This window comes from Camellia sinensis, chromosome 9 (genome assembly GCF_055761805.1).
Source record: "Camellia sinensis isolate YWXY chromosome 9, ASM5576180v1, whole genome shotgun sequence".
Lineage (NCBI taxonomy): Eukaryota > Viridiplantae > Streptophyta > Magnoliopsida > Ericales > Theaceae > Camellia > Camellia sinensis.
The window spans coordinates 195,977,852-196,000,986 of NC_138969.1; the positions used below are offsets into that span (position 1 = coordinate 195,977,852).

The 23,135-nt window shown below is 33.7% G+C and overlaps 1 protein-coding gene and 1 pseudogene across 2 annotated transcripts; both read right to left on the reverse strand.

Annotated features, from left to right (window-relative positions):
• Window positions 1-10,623: 10,623 nt before the first annotated feature.
• LOC114308736 (F-box protein CPR1-like) lies at window positions 10,624-14,139 on the reverse strand (annotated as a pseudogene). The gene is made up of 2 exons (XR_014340857.1): window positions 13,091-14,139; window positions 10,624-10,791 (listed from the first exon to the last, which is right to left on the reverse strand). The product of XR_014340857.1 is annotated as an F-box protein CPR1-like (transcript).
• A 7,283-nt stretch (window positions 14,140-21,422) lies between these two features.
• On the reverse strand, window positions 21,423-22,858 carry LOC114308724 (F-box protein CPR1). Its single transcript, XM_028254389.2, has 2 exons — window positions 21,653-22,858; window positions 21,423-21,481 (listed from the first exon to the last, which is right to left on the reverse strand). The coding sequence occupies exon 1, from the start codon at window positions 22,796-22,798 to the stop codon at window positions 21,662-21,664; it is 1,137 nt and encodes a 378-aa protein (XP_028110190.2). The 5' UTR covers window positions 22,799-22,858; the 3' UTR covers window positions 21,423-21,481; window positions 21,653-21,661.
• Between the last annotated feature and the right edge of the window lie 277 nt (window positions 22,859-23,135).

The window sequence follows — 23,135 nt, forward strand, 5'->3', positions numbered from 1 at the left end:
AAATTTTTTTATTTTTTATTTTTTTAAAAATAGAAAAGACCCAAATGGATTATAAAATATTATTATTATTTTTTATGAGAAATATAGACAAATAGTGAATAATAAAAAATAAAAGTTAATTGAAAAAGCTACTTTACAGCTTATTTAACAAACATTACTCGGCAATTTAAATCTATAATCCAACAACTATACCAAACAGATTAACAGCTTATGATTAAAGTCATAATCTATAATCTGTTAAGCTATAATCTATATTCTATTTTAACAGCTACACCAACAGCACCATTGCTCTCACTAACTTTATCTCCCTCATTTTTTCATTTTTCTTTTTCTTTTTGTTTCCTTATTCTTCTAAAATCCATAAAGTTAACCCATAAATTAAATTTATTTCCCTTCATTTTTGTTTCATTATGCTTTTGAAATCCATATCTATCATTTTCTTAATTCAAATATAACTAACCCATAAATTAAATTTATTTACAAAATTTTTGTTCAAAATAAAACAATAACCTTCAAAAATTATTTTCAACACACAATTGATTATGTATTAAACCTTAAGATTGTTAGGAAATTATGTACAATTGACTATGAAAAAACCTTAAGGGATTCCTGGTTTTCAACCAAAACAGAGTAGGAAAAATGCAAATGAGTAGATGTCTGGGCGGATCTCTCTCTCTCTCTCTCTCTCTCTCTCTCTCTCTATTTCTCTGTATCTTCTTTCTTATATACTCTCTTTCGATTTGGCAAAAAGTGTTGGCCACAACTCTATAGCTGTCTCGCTTTGCTTTGATGATTTGGGCAAAGAATTGTTGCAGACCCATGTCGCGAAAGATCTGACTCGACATTTGAGACCTCGCAATATGAACTGGGTGGTGTAGACCCGTGACCAAGAAGGGCTGAGAGTTATGCGTTATAGACTCGTATGGCTTGAATTTGGTAATATTGTCTGTGATGCAGAGAGAGAAGCAAGATGTGGCGCAGAAGGTGATTCGTGGGATGTATTTTCGGGCGATCTAGGCCGTTCAAGAAGATTATTCGAGGTTTTTGGTAGTGATGGTGGTGGTGGGGAAGTGGAGGATGGGGAGGTTGATGTAGGGAGGTAGTGAGTGGTGGTGGATGGAGGAGTGGAAGCAAGAGAGGTTGAGAGGAGTGGTGAGGATTGAGCTTGGCTAGGTCTAGCATGGGGATTTGGTGGCATGGTGACATGAAGGGGAAGCAGAATATACGGAGTTGCTGCTGGGTTGATGTATTTGGTGCCATGGAGGGAGAAAGATAGATGATAATGTTTGGTTGGAAGGAAAGTGAGATGGTTTTGATGTAACAACCCTTACTTTATCTTAGTCATGCTCGCATGCATTCACATGAATTTGTCTTATTAAGTTTGCATCTTCAGACCTTGATTCGTTTTGTCTAAGTGTTACTTGCATGTTTTGTTTCTTGCTTTGTGTGTGTAGCTGATGTCATCTTAAGCTTAGGTTACACCTTTGAACCTCATACACCTAGGACCATCTTGGAACCACTTTGGTTGACCTCCACCTTCACCCTGGCATATTAGCCGAGATGTCATTATCTAGGCTGAGGTGTTCATCACTAAGGCCGAGATGTGTATTATCTAGGCCGAGATGTTATCCTTTCACCTAAGTGATCTTGTTCCTGGACTGGAATGACCTAGACCGAGGTGTGGCACATCTAGGTCGAGGTGTGGCACAGCTAGGCCAAGTGTTATCCTTCCTAGCCGAGTTCATTGAGACCCCTTTTACTGGAGCCGATGTTATAACCCGAGATCCTCGCCTTACCAGAGTGCCCTTGTCACCTTACTTGTTATACACACTTTATCATGCTCTTGTCTTGTCATTCAGTCATCTTTTTGAGGAAACCCAATCCGGTGGTGCCATGTGTCCCAGCAGAGGGTTAAGTCTGCTGGCAGTAGAGAAAGCATATCATTTTGTCATATCTTTTGCATGGTAGAGAGAGAAGCTCTAGGAAGAGAGGTAGATGAGTTCTTGAGAGAGAAGTAGATTTCCAAGCTTGATCCTTAGAGTCTAAACCGTTTGATCCGAGTGTTGAGGTTAAATTCTTGATTTACTCTTGTTAATTTTTATGTTTATTCGATCGCATTGCATGATCTAGCATGATTCATGAGCCATGCATTGGTTTAAAGTTGTTTTAGAAAGAGAAAATGATGTTCTTGTGTTCTTAAATATAAAACCATGTTTTGATCTGAAAGTTTGTATCAAGATCTATATTTTTGTGTTTGTTTTCATAAGATCTTCAAGTATGGGTACCCAGGTCCATGTTTTCGAACTCATCTCATGAAATTTCAGATTTTGAATAAACAAGTTATGATTTTAGCATTCATGTTCTTTATGTTCTTCATGTTCATGTTCTTCATGATCTTCAATGAAGGAAACCCAGATTTCCAAACTTCACCTTTCCCTAGGTGTGGTCACCGATAGGAATGGCAACGGGGTGGGGCGGGGCCGGGGACCACCCTCCCCGTCCCCGATCCCCGATGGCCAAAACTTCCCCGTCCCCGGCCCCGATCCCCAACGAGGAACCTGTCACAGTCCCCATCCCCGTCCCCAACGGGGATCGGGTTTCCCCGACCCCGAAAAGTCCCCAATCCAACTCTGTTTCAACATTCAACACCATCAACAGATAAAAAAAAAAGAAAAAAGAATAACAGATCATAAAAAAAAAACAGATCTGTTTCAACATTCAACACCATCAACTCTGTTTCAACATTCAACATCATCAACATAGATTAACAAAAAAAATAACAGATCAAAAAAAAAAAAATTACAGATCATCAACAGATAAAAAAAAAATTACAGATCATCAGATCAAAAAATTAATAACAAATAAAAAAAAGAATAACAGATCTTACAGATCTGAGCTGATGAGGGCGGCGGAGGAGGATATCGACAGAGGAGGGCGGCGGTGGAGATCGGCGGTGGAGATCGACGATGTGCTACACTCCATTAGATCTGCCGTGGCGACGGAGGAGGAGGCTGTAGTGGCCTGGAGGAGGAGGAGGAGGTGGTGGCTTGGAGGAGGCTCCTGCGTGTGTGTCTGTGTGAAGAGAAGAGAAGAGAGAGAGTGTGAGTGAGAGAGATAGAGCTACTGCTGAGTTATTCAACAGGGGTTGAAATATATATAATATAATATAATATATAAATATAATAGAGAGTGTGAGATAGAGAGTGTAACATATATATAATATATATAAATCGGGGGGTTGACCGGGGTGGGGGGCGGGGCCGGGGCGGGCCGGGGATGAAATATATATCACTGTCCTCGGCCCGAATGTCACCGGGGATTTATTTTTTAATACCATCCCCGGCCCGTCGGGGGTATTTTTCGGGAAAAAACCATTCTTATCGGGGACGGGGGGTCGGGTCCCCATCGGGCCGGGTTCAAATTGCCATCCTTAGTCACCGAGACCAGTTTTGCCTAGATCTCACACTTAGGCCAAGCATCGTATTTCACCTTGGCCTACCTTGCATGATCATTTGCACTATTAGTTTATCTTGCATGAGCACCTCGGCAGTCAACCGTTCCCCGAAGCCTTGGTGACCACACCTCGGCCAAGAGGTGTGGGACCTCGGTAAAGACCTGGTTGGTACACAGCATGTTTTCCCCGAGATGAAAAATAGTATTTTAACTTTCAGCATGTTTTGCTTTGACTTGACCTAGTCTTGAAGGAAATGCCGGGATCATTTGCATTCATGTAAGGCTTGTTTCGAAGTGCATTCAGTAGACTTTGCCATATGTTTATAGGACTTAGACCCTTGCTTTAACCTCGACGTCTAAAGAGCTATGTGAGTGGTATTTTTAATAAAGCTATGTTATAAAGTTTTGATAAAGCTTTGCTTCGTTTTGGAAAAGTATTTGATCAAGCATGAATGATTGTCCCTAGTTTTGTATCACGTATTATATTTGTTTTGATGACATTCTGGGAAAGTCCTTAGTGTCAGAGGACTATAATGCGACTGCACCCTTGTTTTGAAAGTCCTTAGTGCCAGGGGACTATAATGCAACTGCACCCTTGTTTTGAAAATCCTTAGTGCCAGGAGACTATAATGCAACTGCACCATTGTTTTGCCACTGACAGTTTTCCGCGTGGGTTTGTTTGTCCGGAATGTCATCGTTTGGTATTATGTAGATGTTATTAACATCCAAGAAGCTTTAAAAGATTTGATAGGTGAACTTGGTTCATCCCTTTGATTTGTAAAGTTACAATATGTATTGTTTTGGAAAAGATTTCGGATATCATTTATTTAAACCTTTATTGCTTATACCATTTACTGAGTATCCAAGCTCACCCTCTCCTTATACATATATGTAGGTGACGAGCAAGAAGGCGGTGACGCCTAGATGATTATTTGCAAGATGTTTTGGATTCATATTTTGTAGCATCTTGAAGATTATGCTTCTTGGCTTTGTAATTTATTTATTTTGTATATGTCGGCTTGAGAAGCCTTTTGATCAAGATGTATTATGTGCTTATCTTATTGTAATTAAGCTGTAAGACCATAGGGCTGAGTAAGGAATCCGTGAAATCCGTAATCCGATCCAGTCCAGTCCAATCCGATAGGTTTGGATTGATTTTTTGAATCAGTGGTTCGGTTCCGGATTGAACAATTAAAAATCCGTAGTCCACGGATTGGTTCCGGATTGAACCCCACGGTTCCGGATTGGAACCGATCCGGACCGTATACAAATAGTCTATATTTTTATTATACATGCTCCCCATAGTATCTTCTCTTATTCCATATAAAACCTAAACTCAAACCTAAACCCGCATAATATCTTCTTTTATTACTTTTGTTTGTTAGTTTTTAGTTTTAATTTGTAATGACTTAAATACTTATGGTGAAATCAATTTTCTTATGGTTGTTTAAATTCTAGAACAGTATTGTGGAACTAATATAGCGCTTTGTTTATGTTTTTATGAAATTAAAGTGTTATATATATATTTTTGTTATTTAATTATGTGAATCCGTGGTTCTAAACCGATCCAATCCGTGTTTAAATGGATTGGTTCGGATTGGTTCCATGATTTAAACGGATTGGATTGGTTTCAATTTTTCAGGAACCGTAAATAACGGATTGGTCCTAGTTTTACCCCCAATCCGATCCAATCCGGACCATGCTCACCCCTATAAGACCATGTTAAGATGTATGTTATTTCATTTAATCTATGCACAGCTCTTATAGACTAATTAGATTGAAATTTATTGCTTCCGCACATGTAAGCCCCATATGTATACTCTGATTGTGTGTGAACCCTTGTAAGTTGGCCTTTGGTAATCTCAGATTACTGGCTATCACGGTACCATTCTACTAGGGGCGGAATGGGGTCGTGATAGTTGTGCAACACCCGCTCCGTTGAAATAAATGATTTTGTCAAGGATTACAATGTAATATAAAATTTAAAGAATTTAAGTATTACAAATGAAATTATAGGAGAATTTTGTATTTTTCCAGTAAATTGCAGGCATCAAACTGTTATTTACCTTTTAAAATTTGTTGTATGAAAGTTTTTTTTTTTTTAAATTAATTTAATAAAGAATATTTTTTAAATATATATATATATATATATATTCTTTTTGTGTTTGAGTTTTAAAATTTGTTTTATGAATTTTTTTAAAAATAATTTGGTGAAAAATGTAAAAAGAAAAAGCAAAATATTTTCTAGGAATGAATAAAAAACCCAAAAAAGAAAATTATTTCTCTTTCTAAGGTGGAATTTTTTTTTCAAATTATATTTTTGGGTGTTTATTTTTAGGAGATTTGGTTAAAACCCCTTCATAATAAAATTTTAATGCATTAAAGACAAACACAAAAAAAAAATTATTGAAAAGTCCAACACATACCACTATTACCAAAATATTAAACTTTAAAACAACATAACTTTTGATCTAAATGTTAATTTTTAGTAAAATTAGTATTTTTATAATCATCTCCTCAAGATCAATCATACAAGATCTATGTTGACTATGAAATTCTCAAAAAAAAAAAAAAAAAAATTATTACTATCAAAATTGATATAAATAGTAGCATGCTATTTTGTTTGACAGTGACATGTTACTTTGGCAATTTGTTCAAGAAAAAAAAAAAAAGATGTTTATTTTGTCTTTACTCAATTATGCACCTCCTCGCTAATACTGTGTTTGGGAATCTAGGAGAGAAAAGCAAAGAAAAGATTACTTAAGTAATAAGAGAAAAGAAAAGAAAAGAAATGATTGTGTTTTCTCTCATTTTTGTTTGGATAAGGAAGAAATAAAAGAAAAGAAATGATTATGATTTCTTTCATTCTTGTTTGGTTAGATTTCATTAAGAGAAAAGAAAAGAAAAGAAATTATTTTATATTATATTACCAAAATAACCTTTTTATATTTTCAATCATTTTGTTTCTTTTATTTTTATAGGGACAAAATTGATATTATGAAAATAGTGGTTTATTTTCTCTCCCAATCTCTCCACTTTTGGAAAGATTCAAAATGAGGTTTATTAGAGAAATGAGTTTCTCTCCATTTCTCTTAATTTCTTTCCATTTCTCTCCACTTAGATTATCTAAATAAATAAGAGAAATGCATATCTCTCAATTTCTTTTCTTTTCTCTCCAAATCACTCAATCCAAACATAGCGGGGATTTATGAAGCGAAATAAATTAAGTTGTGCTTTCACTAAATAATGATCCAATAGAGGAGTTTTAACTAAATTTCTCTTTATTTTTATCCACGTATTTTTCAAAAATATTTTACAAATTCAACTAAGGCCTCGTTTGGGAACCCTCATTTTCAGCTAAAAAGTCAAAAAGTTATTAAATTAGCCAAAAAATCAACAACCCATACCAAAAAGTCAAAGATTCTCTTTTCTCTCTACTTTTTGCACACTTTTTCGTAAAAAGCCAAAAAGTCCCCCAAACATACTAGTTTTTTTTAGCTCATATTTTAGCCAAATAATCAAAAAGTTACTAAATTAGCATGTTCCTAAACGAGTCCTAAATAGAATTTGGTGATTTTCAATTTATTTTCTAAATTCATATTACGTTTATGAAATCATGTTTTCCTAACATAATTTTTGATATAAAGTCATGTTTAAAATGTAGTTTCAAATAGTTTTATCCGTAAAATGAAGGTGATGTTTTGAAAATACAATTTTAACTTTAAATCACTTTTTTTAAATACAACCTTAAAAAATATTTCTCTTTCTAAGGTGGAAATTTTTTTTGAAAATTCAAATTATATTTTTTGGGTGTTTATTTTTATCCACTTACTTTGTATTTTTCAAAAATATTTCACAAAATAAGTTTTAACAGCTCAACTAAATCAAATTTGGTAATTTTCAATTTATTTTCTCAATTCATACTAGGTTTATGAAATCATGTTTTCCTAACATAATTTTTGAGTTAAAATTGTGTTTAAAATATAGTTTCAAATACTTTTATAAGTAAAACGAACGTCATGTGTTGAAAATACAATTTCAATTCTAAATCACTTTTTTTTTTTTTTTTAAATATAACTTAAAAAAAATCATATGTCAATAATTTTAAAACTACTCTAATCTAAAAAAAGGCAAGTCGTCAAATATTTTGAAATTACTAATAAATAACTCGAGCCAAAGTCAATGTTCACACTTGAGCTAAACAAAAGAAATGTCAAGCTCTCTTGTTTAAAATACTTTGTTATTTCAGTAATAATTTACAAGTTACATCTCTCTATTATATCTCTCTATTATTCTATTGTTGACATGATACCTGAGAGATATATTTTCTTCCTTTTTGAGTAAATTAAAGTTTACAGATTTGATAGGATTACGTTCACTTTTCTTTTAATAAGATTAAAGAGATCATAATTCAAACCAATAGTATAAAAACATAAAAGAGGGGAAAATTAGTCGAGGGGAAAATTAGTCTAGGGTCCATCTCCCATTTTTTGTAAGGAAAGAGACCCACAAAATTATTTTTTGATGTCTAAGGTCCCTCCCATCTATCACAGAGAACCTTTTGTCTACTCTCACTCATTACTATGATCAAACACGCACACATAGTGAATTCACTACACACAGACATCTACATACATATATACATACAGAGAGAGAAACCCAAATCTGTCTAGAGAGAGAAAATGAAGATGATCGGAAAAACAATCCTTTCTCTCCTACTCATCCGCTCTCAAACTCACCGGTGATTACTTCCAGCGACTAACAATCACACCAGTTGAGAATTGTCGATTTGAGATTCAAAAGATTATATTAATTAACATCATGTGAGTAGCTTTGAGATGTTCATCTTGATCACCGTCAAAACCTTTATTCTAACCCTGTAATCAAGACCCAAATATCAGATAGCACAGTTGCATTCTTTTGGGATCCTAATGCACAACAGTTCATAGTCCGAACGCATTAGATGAGTTTTCTCACTTCTCTCCTTTATCCTCTTATCTTCCTCGTTTTGTTAATGCACCGTGGTTTCTTAGATATCAAACTCCGTGAAAGTGGAGCCTCCTCCATTTTCTCATACAATTCTGTTCCAGATCAACAGACAGTTTCACCTCCTCTTGTCCTCAAACTGCTTAATTGATTAATTATCTTCACACCAGTTGAGTCGCATCAGTTGAGAATCGTTGATTTGAGATTCAAATTGGGGATGACAGTGGAGAAATCCCATCTATTCTGCATAGGTCTGCCACATCAGACGCTCTCAAGTTCCCGAACATAAAGTAAGAATAATAATACTGAATTTTCTCTGGGTTGAAACCAAAGAAATTCTTTGGTTTTTTAACTGAATTTTCTCTGGGTTGAAACCAGAGAAATTCTCTGGTTTTTAAACTGAATTTTCTCTGGGTTGGTCCAGAGAAATTCTTTGGTTTTTAAACTGAATTTTCCCAATTCAAGAATTTCAATATTATGGAGATCCGGGTAGATTTCGGCAAATCATCACAAATCTCATGGGTAATTCAATCAAGGTAAGTATGCATTAGCTTCTCAAATTTCAGTCCAACAACCTAGAGAAAATTCAGACCAACCAAACCAGAGAATTTCTCTGGACCAACCCAGAGAAAATTCAGTTCAGACCAAAGAAAATTCAATCTAAACCAAACAATTTCTTTGGACCATGTAAACAAACCCATGGTGGTAACGTTGCAAATTCAAACAGGTGAAGAAATTATGAAAATATTGAGGAATTTTCTCTGGACCAATTTTCTCTGGACAAATTTTCTTTGGATCAATTTTTTTTGGACCAATTTTCTCTGGATCAACTTGAGGGACCTTAGACATTATGAAAATATCGAGTGTCCTTTATACTGTAAAGTCTTAATACCAGGGACCAAAAAAAAAATTCCCCTAAAAAGAGATGAAAATATCATTTTATTAATCATATAATTAATAAAAAAAAATTTATTCTTATATAAAATTTATACAAAAAAACTCTACAAGAATGATGTCATAATATTATTTTTATAAATAAACTCATCTTCATGAATGTTTTATTTAAAATTAAAAAAACTAATAAAGCCACATTGTTATATAAAATTTTTTAATGAATTTTTTATTTACTCTTGGCAACCAGATTACACACATCATTAAACATGTTCATTTCGCTGGTGTGAAAAATCCAGAGCAGTAACTATTGTGCCTCAATTTGAGGCTTATTATGAGTTTATTTTTTGATCTAAATCGTTCATTTTGTATGATTTATCGAGTACTTCATGTTTACCAAAAATCATATTAAACGGATATTAATAACTATATGATTGAATTACATTTATCACAAAAAAAAAAAACAATAAGTATCTCTTTTGAAAAATAGCATAAAGAATATGCAATACGATCATATAGTTATTGATATCCGATAAACATAATTTTTGGTAGACATAAAGTACTCAACGAACCCTACAAATGAACGGTTAAGATCATAAAAAATAAACCTATAATAACCCCCAAATTGCGGCACAACAGTTACAGCAGTAGTCCACATCCCTGTCCATTAGTAGAACTCTTTGCATAAATTCCTCTCTCCAAGGCTAGGTAAAATAAAAGCTTTCCATTGGGTTGCTTCTGTTTGTTGATGATTGGTTCTTCGGTAGTGCTCCATGCATAAATTAGTATACATACTAATGTACCAACTAGTATTATGATATTATTATTGATCATATTTATTAAATAAGTTACAAATACTCAAAACCATACAAATGATGTCACATCATCTGGTAGTACACTAGTGTGTACATTAATTGATACATATAATATTATTCTTATTTCTTTGTTTCATTACCTTTGGACAGTTACCCATTTACTAGCCCAGTAGTGACACGAGCTTATCATTCCTCCAAAAAAAAAAAATAATAATAATAATAAAAACTAAATAAATAAACAAAAAATTGTGATATGAGCTTGAATGGATCAAGTGATTATAAAAGAAGGCATATATACTCAAATTGCAGAATAAGATAAAACTGATTACAACTTACCATCAACGGGAGTTTAAAAACCCTGTAAACTCACTTTCTAAACAATATGTACCACACCATCATACAAACTAGAAACCATAAAAGCCATAGCAACCATCATTTCACTACAAAAGTTGACTACTGTATTTCTTCACAAAAAAAAGGTACATCGAAAATGTTAAAAGGAAACATTCACTAATCTTGTTACTTTGATTGTCAGAACTTTGTGACATGCCCAATTTACCTATCAATCTACCTTCTTGCTCCATTTTCGATTCGTCTTCCACTAGCCTAAAGCACCAGTTTGAAACCTTGTGACAAAAAACCATCTCTACAAGAAACAAAATGAAAATTTGAGGTAAGATATTTTAATAAGGGTAAGTACACACACTCACATACACACACAATAAAAAAGAAAAAGTTAGTACTGCCAAGGTAAATAACAAATTGCACAAGTATTCTATGCAAACTTATATGTTGGAGAGAGTGTAATTTATTGTAGTTTCAAATACTTCAAATCTATAATTCTTCTATTGTAATAGGATCAATGTTTTTAAAAGCGGCCGCAACCGTTACGTAATGATTTTGGCGGTTACCGCCACCCGTTACGGCCGCTTTTGCAGTGTGATTGAGATTCACAAGTGTGTCGGCCGTAGCGACTGCCATAGCGGTCGTAACGATGCCGTAACATCCGTAACGACCTGTTACACACCGTTACGTAATGGTTCCAAACTGTTTTTTTTCGAAAAAACATACAAAAAAAAGCTGAAAATTGAGGAAGAAGGATACAGAGAAGAGGGAAGATAAAGAGAGAAAATAGAGAAGTAAGAGATAGAGAGAGAGAAGAGGAAAGATGAAAAACATGTTATTGATTTGTTGAAACTATAAGACCTATGCTATTCTATTCAGTTGCTATCACTAAATCATTTTGTTTGTGTGTGTCTATCTATATGTTTGAAATAATAATAATAATAATAATAATAATAATAAGTGGTTATTATGTATTTGGTTTGGTTAAAATATGTATATATATATATATATATTTATTCTCTTATTTATTCTCTTACTTTTGTCATTATTTATCTTATATATAATAGTTAGTGATTGATTTTTTGTAAAATATAAAGTCATTAATTATTAAAATAAAATGTAAAAAACTCAGTTTATAGAGATTTAAAAATATGAAATATATTGGATCATACTTAAAAATTTACAAAAATTGATCAATATTTATTTTTAACCCAATAAATATTATCATGGAAAAAAAATATACGTATCGGTAAATTTTTTTCAAATTGTGCGAAAAATAAAAAAATTCACGATTTCGGTAACTGCAACCGTTACATTACGGCCTTTACACCTCGCAACCGCAACCGCAACCGCGTCACCGCCACCGTTACTGCGACCGCAACTACTTTTCAGAACCTTGAATAGGATATTAAAATTTATGGTGTGACCTAGGAAGTCAAAGGTCAATGGACAGATATATATATATATATATATATATATATATATATGAGGCTACAAGTAATACAATTTGGAATTCATGAATTCATCACACATTCCAAACTTATCAATTAAGTAATTTATCATTTCAATCAGACCATAGTCTATGTTCTACGCCAAACCATGGTCCCATAAAGTTCACTAGACTACTTATTTTCATTTGTCATAACAACCATTCTTAACAAAGTATGTAAGGAAAGTGGAACTCTCAAATTTCAACCAACAAGAAGTCAACAACTCAATTTACATAAGTTAAGTTACCCAACAACACAAAGTGCCCAAACCACTAAAATTTTCAAGCCTCTTAATGAATACCTTTAAACGATTCGTTTGGCAAGTAGAAACACACTGCTAAAGTTAAAGCTGAAAATATAAAGTCTTCTATAGAAAGAGAAGAAAATCTTTATCCATTGAAAGTTTGGGGTTGAGAGCACAAGGGTCCAACACAATAAAATGTGGGGAAAGAGAGAAGAAAAATGGGAAAAAAAAAAAAAAACCTTAAAAGCCTTGAAAGGCATTGAGAGACCCATTGACCACACAAGACAGTCAGAGAGAGCCAAAATTTTAAAAAGAACCATTCAGCAAAATTGGTGATGAATTAATTATATGACTGATTCATTAATTTACCCACTAATTTGACCCCTTTATTGATTCACATAATGGATTCACATAAATAGTTAGGGTGGGCTTTGGGAGTTACTTAATGAACTAGTATAATTCCAGTGCATTCCAAGGTAAAAAATAAAATATACATATATCAAAAATATATATTGACAAAATATTCCAACTCACTACACTTGTTTCAGTTTATATTGGACAATATAATATTTTTCTAACTTCACTTTATAATTAAGTTAATAGTTACAAAACGATCTCATGTAATAATATCAAAGTATGTAAGCAAACAGATAGCAAAGTTCTTGCACTCCAGCTTTGTTGACAACACTAGAAGTAACCCAACCTGTGAATCACATTAACACATTAGTAGTCATTTCACACAAAAAAATTGAAGCTATCCAGTAGTCAAAATAAAAGATAGCTATTCAATTCTATTACTACAGCATTGGAACTGCTATGAAAGACTAAAGTAATGAAGATAGCAACAATGCCTAATAGTAATTTACCTCTTCTTCCCATTCTCCTTTTGGTTCTTCTTCTTGTTGTCTTGTTCATTTTGCTTCTTTCTGTTAGTTTCACCTCGACCCTTTAGTGGAACAAGGCTTTCCACACATATCTCTTTTTCAAAATATTCCGGAAGACCATGAATTTTGATATTCTTAACTTTTTTATGTTCAAGATCATACCAAATAAGCTTCTTGTTGTCTTGCACCAATAGGACCTCCCTACCACTGTTCGAATAAGCTAAAGGAGTCACAAATTCGAACGACCCAATCACTTGTGGTTGTGCAATCGAAAACAATTTAGTCCACGATTCTTTCACTCCATAATCGTTCATCACTCACATATCAAAGCAGACTTGGACATAATTGCATAGTATGCACAGACACCCATCTAACTCCCCCACATTCATATGAAAATCCTTGTCAGAAAACTCAGGCTGCGGCACTAATCGATACTTCTCATCTGTAAGATCAAATGCAGCCACCAAATTAGCAGTATCAGACTCATACTTTCGACTCACAACCCAATGTAAAGCACTACCGACAAGCACGCCATAACCTCGTTTATACCGCAAGTAATAAGGGAAATCCTGAATCCTTCGCCATGAATTAGACTTCAAACTGTAAACCTTAACTTCAGAATCAAATGAGTCCCAATCATCACCATAAAACTGAATCATCCTCACAAGCTTATAATCATCGGTAAGCGAATCATACCCAAATCCATAAATTATGTACTGGCAAAAGGTGAAATAGTCCGGGAATTCAATCGGAGTGATGGGTAGATTTCGGTGATTTCGAGTGGATGGGTTCCAAATACAGACATCTTCTTCACCATTATACAAACAGATTAAACCATCACAAGAACCCAAAACCTCTGTTCCAAATTCGGGACACTTCAATGGGTGGTCAAGTTCTATGACATTATCGAGTGAATTGAAATTTACTGAAGAGATATAGCAATCTCTGAGTATGAGACTTAGATTGGATTTGGTTTTGATTGATCGATTGAGATGCAATCTGATGAAATCAGGATCGTCGATAAGAGCACATCAGGGTTTAGAAACGCACCCGAAACGTAGAAGAGGTTTCACCGCCAATCGCGAGAGAATGTCGGCGATCAATGTCATCGGAAGGTTCGACATCATTCTCTCTCTCTCTCTCTCCTCTCTCTCTAATTTCGGTTGGTAGGGTTTCAGATTCCAGAATGTGCAGGGTTGGGGCATCTCCACGGGTGTAAATTTGGCCCGATCCGCCCGACCCATATCGGACTTCACAGTCTTCAGCTAAAATTTTGGCTAGGCCGGCAGGTCTACGAGTCAGAAAGATTAAGCGCAGACTCAAGGATATTTGGGTCTTGGCCGAGGCCTAGGCTTGGATTTGAGTTAAATTTGATTAGAAAAATGATTTGCACCCCAGTTTTCAAGATCTCCAGAGACCCCTAACTGATGTGACGGCACATGATTGGTTGATTTTTTTTTAATTTTTCCTTGGTTCACAGCCTCCCATGTGGAGTAGGGGTGCTGGGGTCCCAGCACGGCTCATTTGAATATTTTTATTTTATTTTATTTTTTTATCAAAATTGACACTAGGTTTCGGAGAGACAGAATCTCGGATCAGACTTCTAGTGGGCTTTTAGTAGGTCGATTTTCAAAATGATGGCACAGGACTGGACCTAGGGTCCTGGGCTGGGCTTGAGCTCAGGTCCGTACCTAATCGGGCTGGGCTCATCTAGGGCCGCGGGCAGGTTTCGAGTCACCTACAGACCGTGAGTCATTTTTACACTCTCAGGCATCTCTAACGGTGCATCAATTTTTTTATTAAATTTGACTAAAAACTTCCTTTCATATCAAGTGCTTTAACAAAAAGTTTTGTAACTTTATCAAACCACCAGTCGATTAGACGGTCGACCAACCAGTGTAGTTTTTCCACAAAATTTTACTTTAAAGTGGTTATCCGGAGACATTCGGGGAGACATTTGGTGATAAAAATCCAATGTCGATGAACAATAATTTGATAAAAAAATACATATTTGACAAGTCCTTAGTTTGTTGAAAGAAAAGTGAAATCTTAGATTTGATAATGAATTTGATGAACCATTGAAGGAGCAAAAAATAACTTTTTTGATCAAATTTAAATTTGATGATAGATTTGATGAACATTAGAGATGGTCTTAAAGTTTTACTGATGGGGACGGGTACTACAAAAAATAACTACAAATCAATTGAAAATTTTATAAATATTAATAATTAAATTTATAAACTTTTTAGTGTATTTGTAAATTCCACAACCCCCCCCCCATCTCACTAGTGTATTCGTTCTATTTTAATGACCTTAACTGTTAATTTTTATTAATTCTTTGTATATATTATCTATGTAAAAAAATTATTTTCAAGTTGATAATTATAATTTATTTAATTTATAATATTTGATTAAAAAATTAGATGGCAAATGTATATTTTAAAAATAGACTATTTTTTTTGTTGTGTGATAAATATAATTATCAAATTAATTTAATTTTTTAAAAATTTGATAAAAAATAAAAAGCCTTATAAAATAAATAACTCAAATTATCCAAACAAACACCCAAATCTAAACTAGAGAAAATCCTAACATATACGAAAATTGCTTTAAAATGTGATGAATTATGAAAAGTTACGTTGAAATAATGAATGCAGATCATCAATTTATTTATTTATTTTTACAAAATTTAAAAGTTACAATTATGAGTGTTTTGAGAAGATGGTTAAAAGTTAATTTTTTTTTAAAATTTTTAACTTTTTATATGAGAGGAGAAGTGAATTAAAAGTTGAGAAGTGACTTTTAATCTACTACCTAAAATAGGCCTATGTATTCAATTTAAAAGTTTAAAAGTTACGTTCTTGAGAGTCCGGAGATGTTCTCAAAGTAATCATGTTAAGTTCTGGTTGGCTTTTATTGATATTGGCCTATTTTAGGAAATGGGCTAAAAATCATTTCTTAACTTTTAACTTACTTTTTCTCTCACAAAAAAAAAAAAAAAAAAGTTAAAAAGTCAACTTTTAATCATATTTTCAAAATACCCCATTAGAGTGTTTTGAAAAGATGTTAAAAGTTAGTTTTTTTGATTTTTTTTTTAAATGTGTAAAAAATGTGAGATATAATACAATTTAAAATGAGTTAAAAGTTGAGAAACAACCTTTAAACCATTCTCAAAAGAGGCCATTTTTATGTACAAGTAGTGTGTTACTATAATTTAAAACTTAGATTTATTTTTTGAATTTAATGATGGGGTCATTTATTAAAATATTTAAGATAATTTTTTTGTCCTATATTGTATAATCAACCACTAATAATCTCTTTTATACATTGGGGGTGTTTTGAAAAGATGGTTAAAAGTTATTTTTTGGTTTTTAATCAAGTTTTTTTATTTTTTTGAAAATGATTTGGGAAGTTAGTAAAAAGTTATTTTTTTTACTCTTTTGGTTAATATATATTTATGATGTCACATTATGATAAAATGACCAAAATATCTCCACTCAAATTAAGAAATTTACTTGGAAGGTAGTGCATGGAGGGTAGTGTATGTAATTTCACACCTTGCGTTTTGGTCACTTCCCAAATGGTATTTGGCATTTTTTGCTGCAGAAGCTGCATTTTGGAATAGGAATGGCAACGGGCGGGCCAGGGCCAAGGATCGCACTCCCCTTCCTCAATCCCCGATGGTAGAAATTTCTCCGTCCCCGGCCCTGATCCCCGACGGGGAGCTTGTCACCGCCCTCGCCCCCACCCCCTAACGGAGATTAGATTTCCCCAACCCCAAAATTCCTCGGCCAAAATAAATAATAATAATAATAATAAAAAACAACAACAACAACATATATATCAACAAAAAACAGATCTGAGCATATATATTCACTAAAAACAACATCATCACCAAATAAAAATAAATATTCAACAACATAAAAAATAAAAAATATGAGCAATATTCCTCGAAAAATTCAATAACAGAACTCTAACAACATATATATTCAACAGATCTGAGGAAATCGGCGGTGATGGAAAGGAGATCAGCGATGATGGAGAGGAGATGAGCCGCAGAACTCTGACGATCAGCGGTGATGGAGAGGAGATCAGCGGTGACAATGATGGGAGGAGGGAGATCGACCGAAGACAGCGGAGGAAGGAGATCGGCGGGAGGAGAAGAGGGATCGTTGTTGACGCCGTGAACAGTAGCAGCTGCGCAGAGAGAGAGAGAGAGAGAGAGGCTCTGAGAGAATATGAATGTGAGTGAGAGAGGCACTGTTAAACATATATTATATATCAATAATGTTTCGTAGCTCGATTTTTAGTGGCTTGAGTGGCCCGACTTTTCACTTCTCAACCTCTCTCTCCCTTTCTCTCATTCCTCGATTTCTTCTCTTCTTATTCTTCCTCTACAAATCTTCACTGTCTTTCTCCACCAATGTCCTCTTCCTGTTGTCCAAATCTTCTGCAGATATGCCTATATATATATATATATATTGTATACAAGTGGTGCTGTTGTGGGTTGTGTAGAGTTGGAAATGGCAACCTCATAGTGCTTTGAGAACCCACCAAGCCTGAGCTCAATATGTGGATCAGGAAATCTCCAAGAGATTGGAGGGCTTAAGACCTATGTCACTGGTCCCCAAGATTTCAAGCTTGTAATCCTTCTCATTTCTGATGTTTTTGGTAACTGCCTATCTCAATTTCTTCATCAATCTCTATTTTTTTTGTATTCAATTTGTCAAACCCAAATCCGAGAAAGCTAACAAAGCAAACCCAAAAATCTGAAAAAGAAATCAAACCCAAATCAGTCAAACTCAAAAAATCAAAAATCAAAACCAATCAGTCACAAACCAAATCAAACAAGATCAATCAAACCCAAAACAGATGGGGAACAGAAGGAGCTCGTCATGGACTCCAATGGTGATCCGGATTGTGGGTGTCGGAGAAGGAGGAGGCTTTTGGAGTGAAGAAAAGAGAGAGAGAGACAGAGAGAGAGCCAAATCAAATCCAAATCAAAAATCTGTCTTCTCCTTCTCTTCTTCTGTCTTTCTCTTCCTTCTATTTCCTTCAGTCTGTTCAGAGACAAAACATTAAAAAAAAAAAAAAGACACTACCAAAACGACGCCGTTTTGGTAGTCGAGCCATTCGGGCCACTATTGCTTCTAGCTACGAAACATAATTGATTATATATATATGGGCCTATCAAAAAAATATACACTCAGGGAATATTCTGAGCGTATATTTATATATATATATATAAACATAATTGAATATTCTGAGAGGCACTGTCAAATATATATATATATATATATGGGGAATATTCGGGGAATTTTTCGAGGATAATTCGGGATGGGACCGGGAAACCTATCCCCGTCCCCGGCTCGAAAACTGTCGGAGATTTAATTTTCAATACCATTCCCGGCCCTATGGGGATAATTTTCAAGGAAAACTCATTCTAATCGGGGTTGGGGGATCGGGTCCCCGTCGGGCCGGGTTTTAATTGCCATTCCTATTTTGGAAGCTGCTGAAAACGTAATTTTTTTATTTCGGTTCCCAAATGACCACATTTTTTAATCTAAAACTAGAAAGAATCTTAACATATGCAAAAATTACTTAAAATTTTATTCAAATTAGAAGATCTAACAGTGAAATTTACCCTTTTAGTAGTTATATATGCAAAAAAAAAAAAAAAAAAAATTTGGGTAGATTCAACCAAATTAAAAAAAATTAAAAGTAGTTATTGCATTACCCTTTTTTTTTTTTGGGTGTGATTATATATAAATGAAAACCATTTTAAAAGTTCATTGAGAAATTTTGATGAAAATAAAAAAAAATAAGTCCTAAATTTTTTTACCAAATAAATGACTAACGCTGTGTTTGATTGGAGAATTTAGAAAGAGATTTGGAAAGGAAAAGGAAAAAGATGTGTCAAATTAAGTATATTTTATTCACATTTCACCTATTTTTTTTTAAATTTTTTTTCCAAATCGCTTCTCAAATCTTCCAATCAAACACAACATAAAAGTCTTACATGAATGTGAATCTCATATGTATATAAAATATTAAATTATTTATTTAAATTTTTTTTTTAAATTTTTTTGATTATTTTAGGTTAGGTTTGACATCTCTTAAAAAAGTTAAAAAGTCATTATCCTATTTAAGTCACATTATCTTATTTAAGTCATATCACTTCTCTACCACATCACTTTAAACCCAATCTATATTTCATAAAAAGTCAAAAGTGCATTATTTAGAATATCCCAAACAACCCCAGTCTGGGACTAAAAAATTTCATTTGAGAAGAATTTTTTTGACTTTTTTAACTTTTTGTAAAAGAAAAAATGTAATAATTATGGATTGAATGTGATATTTTATCTTATTGGACTAAAAAATTTATTTTATCTTTTTGTAACTAAAATATCCCCAAACCCAATCCAACTCAACCCTTCTTTCCAAACGAAATGAAAAGAAAGCTATTTTAGAAAAATATTTTTTAGTAATTTCTTTACAAAATTGTATAAAATTTTTTTTTGACTTGTCAAGTTTGTGTGGACAAATTTAAAAATAAAATTTTTTTAGTAAATTATATCAAAATTTTTTACTTGTCCATCTAGAAAGTAAATTTTTTTTTTTGAAACATTCAAAAAAAAAAAAAAAAAAAAAAAAAAACCAACAAAAAAGCCAAAAAAAAAGAGTCTACTATTAATTAGTCAAAACAAAAAATACACTATTTTTTGCTTATTTTTATTCTTTCTCAGACTTTTTTTTAGAGGCTTTTTTTTTTCATTAAAAAAAAAAAAATTTCCAATTCGTTACAAGCTTAAAGCTTTTTGAAAACTTAAGAAAATTCATTAAAAATGAAAATAAGATATAAAACGGTAAAAACACACACACACACACACACACACACACACACACACACACACACACACACACACACACACACAAAGCAAATTCCATACACCATTATATTGAATTATCAAAAAACAAATAAAAATTAGTATTTGTTCAACTTAATATCATCACATTAGTAATTCTATCACTTTTCTTTTAAATTCTATCACTTAATCCTATAAGTTTTTTCATGCCATGAAAGGAAAAGTCTGTTGGGGATTTATACACCAAAATATTTAAAAATAAAACTCAATTCACAAATATATCATCATAAAAAATTTTGGGACATATTGCCAAAAATAAAACTTGAGCTGCACAAGCAAACCAAATTTTCATATTCATTTATATATATTTCTCATTAATTTTAATCCATGTAACAAAAAAATAAAATAAAATAAAATCAAGCATCATGAACAACAAAATCCCCAAACTGCACATCTATATGTGCTACAGGCACCAAGCTTTCCGCATGATTGGCAATCCTAAAATTGATGTTTTTCGCACCATGAAAATCAATCCATGGAGGCAGCCCACCAATCCTAATTGTCCTCGTGCTCGCAGTCCTATTCTCATGGCAACAAGGAATGAGATTGTACTGGCGTGCAAACGTGCTCTGAGTTAGCAACATGTCACCGGTATAATCAGTACCAACAACTTTTACCCCTTGTGATTCTGCGAGACAGATACATTATATACTCTTCTTGATCCACAAGAGTTTGAGATAGGGAAAAAGCCTCCGACCCCCAGTGGGGGTACTGGGGTTGCGTGTGATTGGTGCAAAAAAAAAAATTATTATTTTTATTTTTATTTTTTTTGTTTTCAGCCAATAGGGAGGCGACACCTCACTGGGGGTTGTCAGTGGGGTCGCCCCACTGGAGGTCGGTAGCACGGCTCTTTGAGATAGTCCTCTAATCCCCACAACCCTATTGACTTAAAATTGATGATAAATTACTTATATGATTGATTCATCCATTCACCCACTTATTTCAGCCCCCTACTGATTCACATAATGGATTCACATAGAGTTAGGGTGGGCTTTAGTAGTTGACTTAATGAACCAGCAAAATTCCAGTACATTCCAAGGTAAAAAATAATATATATATATATATATATATATATATTTCAAAAAACAACAATGATTCATCCCCCTTTTCCCCCACCCCTTTAACCCCTCTTTCTCTCATTGGTTACTTTTTCTTTTTCTTTTTCTTTTTTTTCCTGCTCCTCCAATCACCACCCGCCACGTGGCAAAGGGGATGAGGGGTGACCCCCAAAAGGGGGTCCCAAGCATTATTCTTCAAAAAAATATATCGACAAATTATTGCATCTCACTACAAGTTATTAGACAATAATATAATTTTTTTCTAACTTCACTTTAAAATTACGTTAATAGTTAAAAGACTATCTTATGTAATTATATCAAAGTGTGTAAGGAAACAGATAACAAAGTTCTTGCACTCCTGATATGTTGATAACATTATAAGACCCAACCTGCCAATCACATTAACACATAAGTAGTCTGATCATTTCACACACAAAAATTGAAGCTAACCAAATGTCAAAATATAAGATAGGTATTCAATTCTATTATAACAAGATCACAATTGTGTCTACAACATTGGCACTACTATGAAAGACTAAAGCAACGAAGAACGCATTTACCTCTTTTTCCTATTCTGCTTTTGGTTCTTCTTCTTGTTCTCTTGTTCGTTCGGCTTCTTCCCTTGTTTCACCTTCTCCCTTGAGTGGAACAAGGCTTTCGACACACATATTTGTTACAAATAATTTTGGAAGACCATGAATGTTGATATTCTTAACTGTTTTATGTTCAAGATCAAACCAAATAAGATTATCGTTGTCTTGCACCAATAGGACCTCACCACCACTCTTCGAATAAGCTACAGGAGTCACAGAATCAAACAACCTAATCCCTTGTGGTTTTGCAATTGAAAACAATTTACTCCACGATTCTTTCACTCCATAATCCTTCATTACCCACACATCAAACCGGACTTGGTCATAATTGCAGAATATGCATAGACACCCATCCAACTCCCCTACACAAATATAAAAATCCTCATCAGAAAACTCCGGCTGTGGTACTAATCGATACTCCTCATTTGTAAGATCAAATGCAGCCACCAAAAAATTAACACTATCTGACACGTAGTTTCGACTCACAACCCAATGTAAAGCACCACCGACAAACACGCCATGCTGAAAACTATGCCATAGATAATAAGGGAAATCTTGAATTCTTCGCCATGAATTCGACTTCAAACTGTAAACCCTAACTTCAGATTCAAATAAGTCCCAATTTTTACCCTGAAACTGAGTAGTCCTCATAAGTTTATAATCATCAGTAACAAAATCATACCCAAATCCGTAAATTATGTTCTGGTAACTAGTAAAAAAGAAGGGGGATTTATAGGGATTATTGACGGATAGTTTTCGGTGTTTTCGAGTGGATGGGTTCCAAATACAGACATCTTCTTCACCATTATACAAACAGATTAACCCATTACAAGAACCCAAAACCTCTATTCCAAAGTCGGTCCATTTCAATGGGGGTTTTAGTTTGGTGGCATTATCCAGTGAATCGAAGTTTACGGAAGAGAGAGAGCAATCGTTGAGTATGAGATTGACATGGGATTTGGTATTGATTGATCGATTTAGATGCAATTTGATGAAATCAGGATCATCGATAAGAGAACACCAGGGTTTAGAAACGCACCTCAAACGTAGAAGAGGTTTCACCGGCAAACGTGAGAGAATGTCGACGATCAAGTCCATTGGAAAGTTCGACATCTCTCTCTTCTCACTCCCCCCCCCCCCCCCCCCCCGCGTCGGGTTTCTGATTCCAGAATGTGGAGGAGGATTCAGGCCGTTGGATGGCTTATTTCAACAATTTTTATTTTAATTGGCACAAATAAATAAATAAAAAAACAAAAAACAAAACAGAATTGCTATTAGGAATTTGGCTAAAAAAATCAAAAAAATCAATTTTTAACAAACTTCTCAAACAACTCAAAATCACAAAATATTAGGGTGCTTCTCTCTTTAAAAAGAAATAAATATTTAAGGATTGTTTATGATTATTTAAATAAGTGTATCTTTTATTTTTTACAAAAAAATATATAAAAAA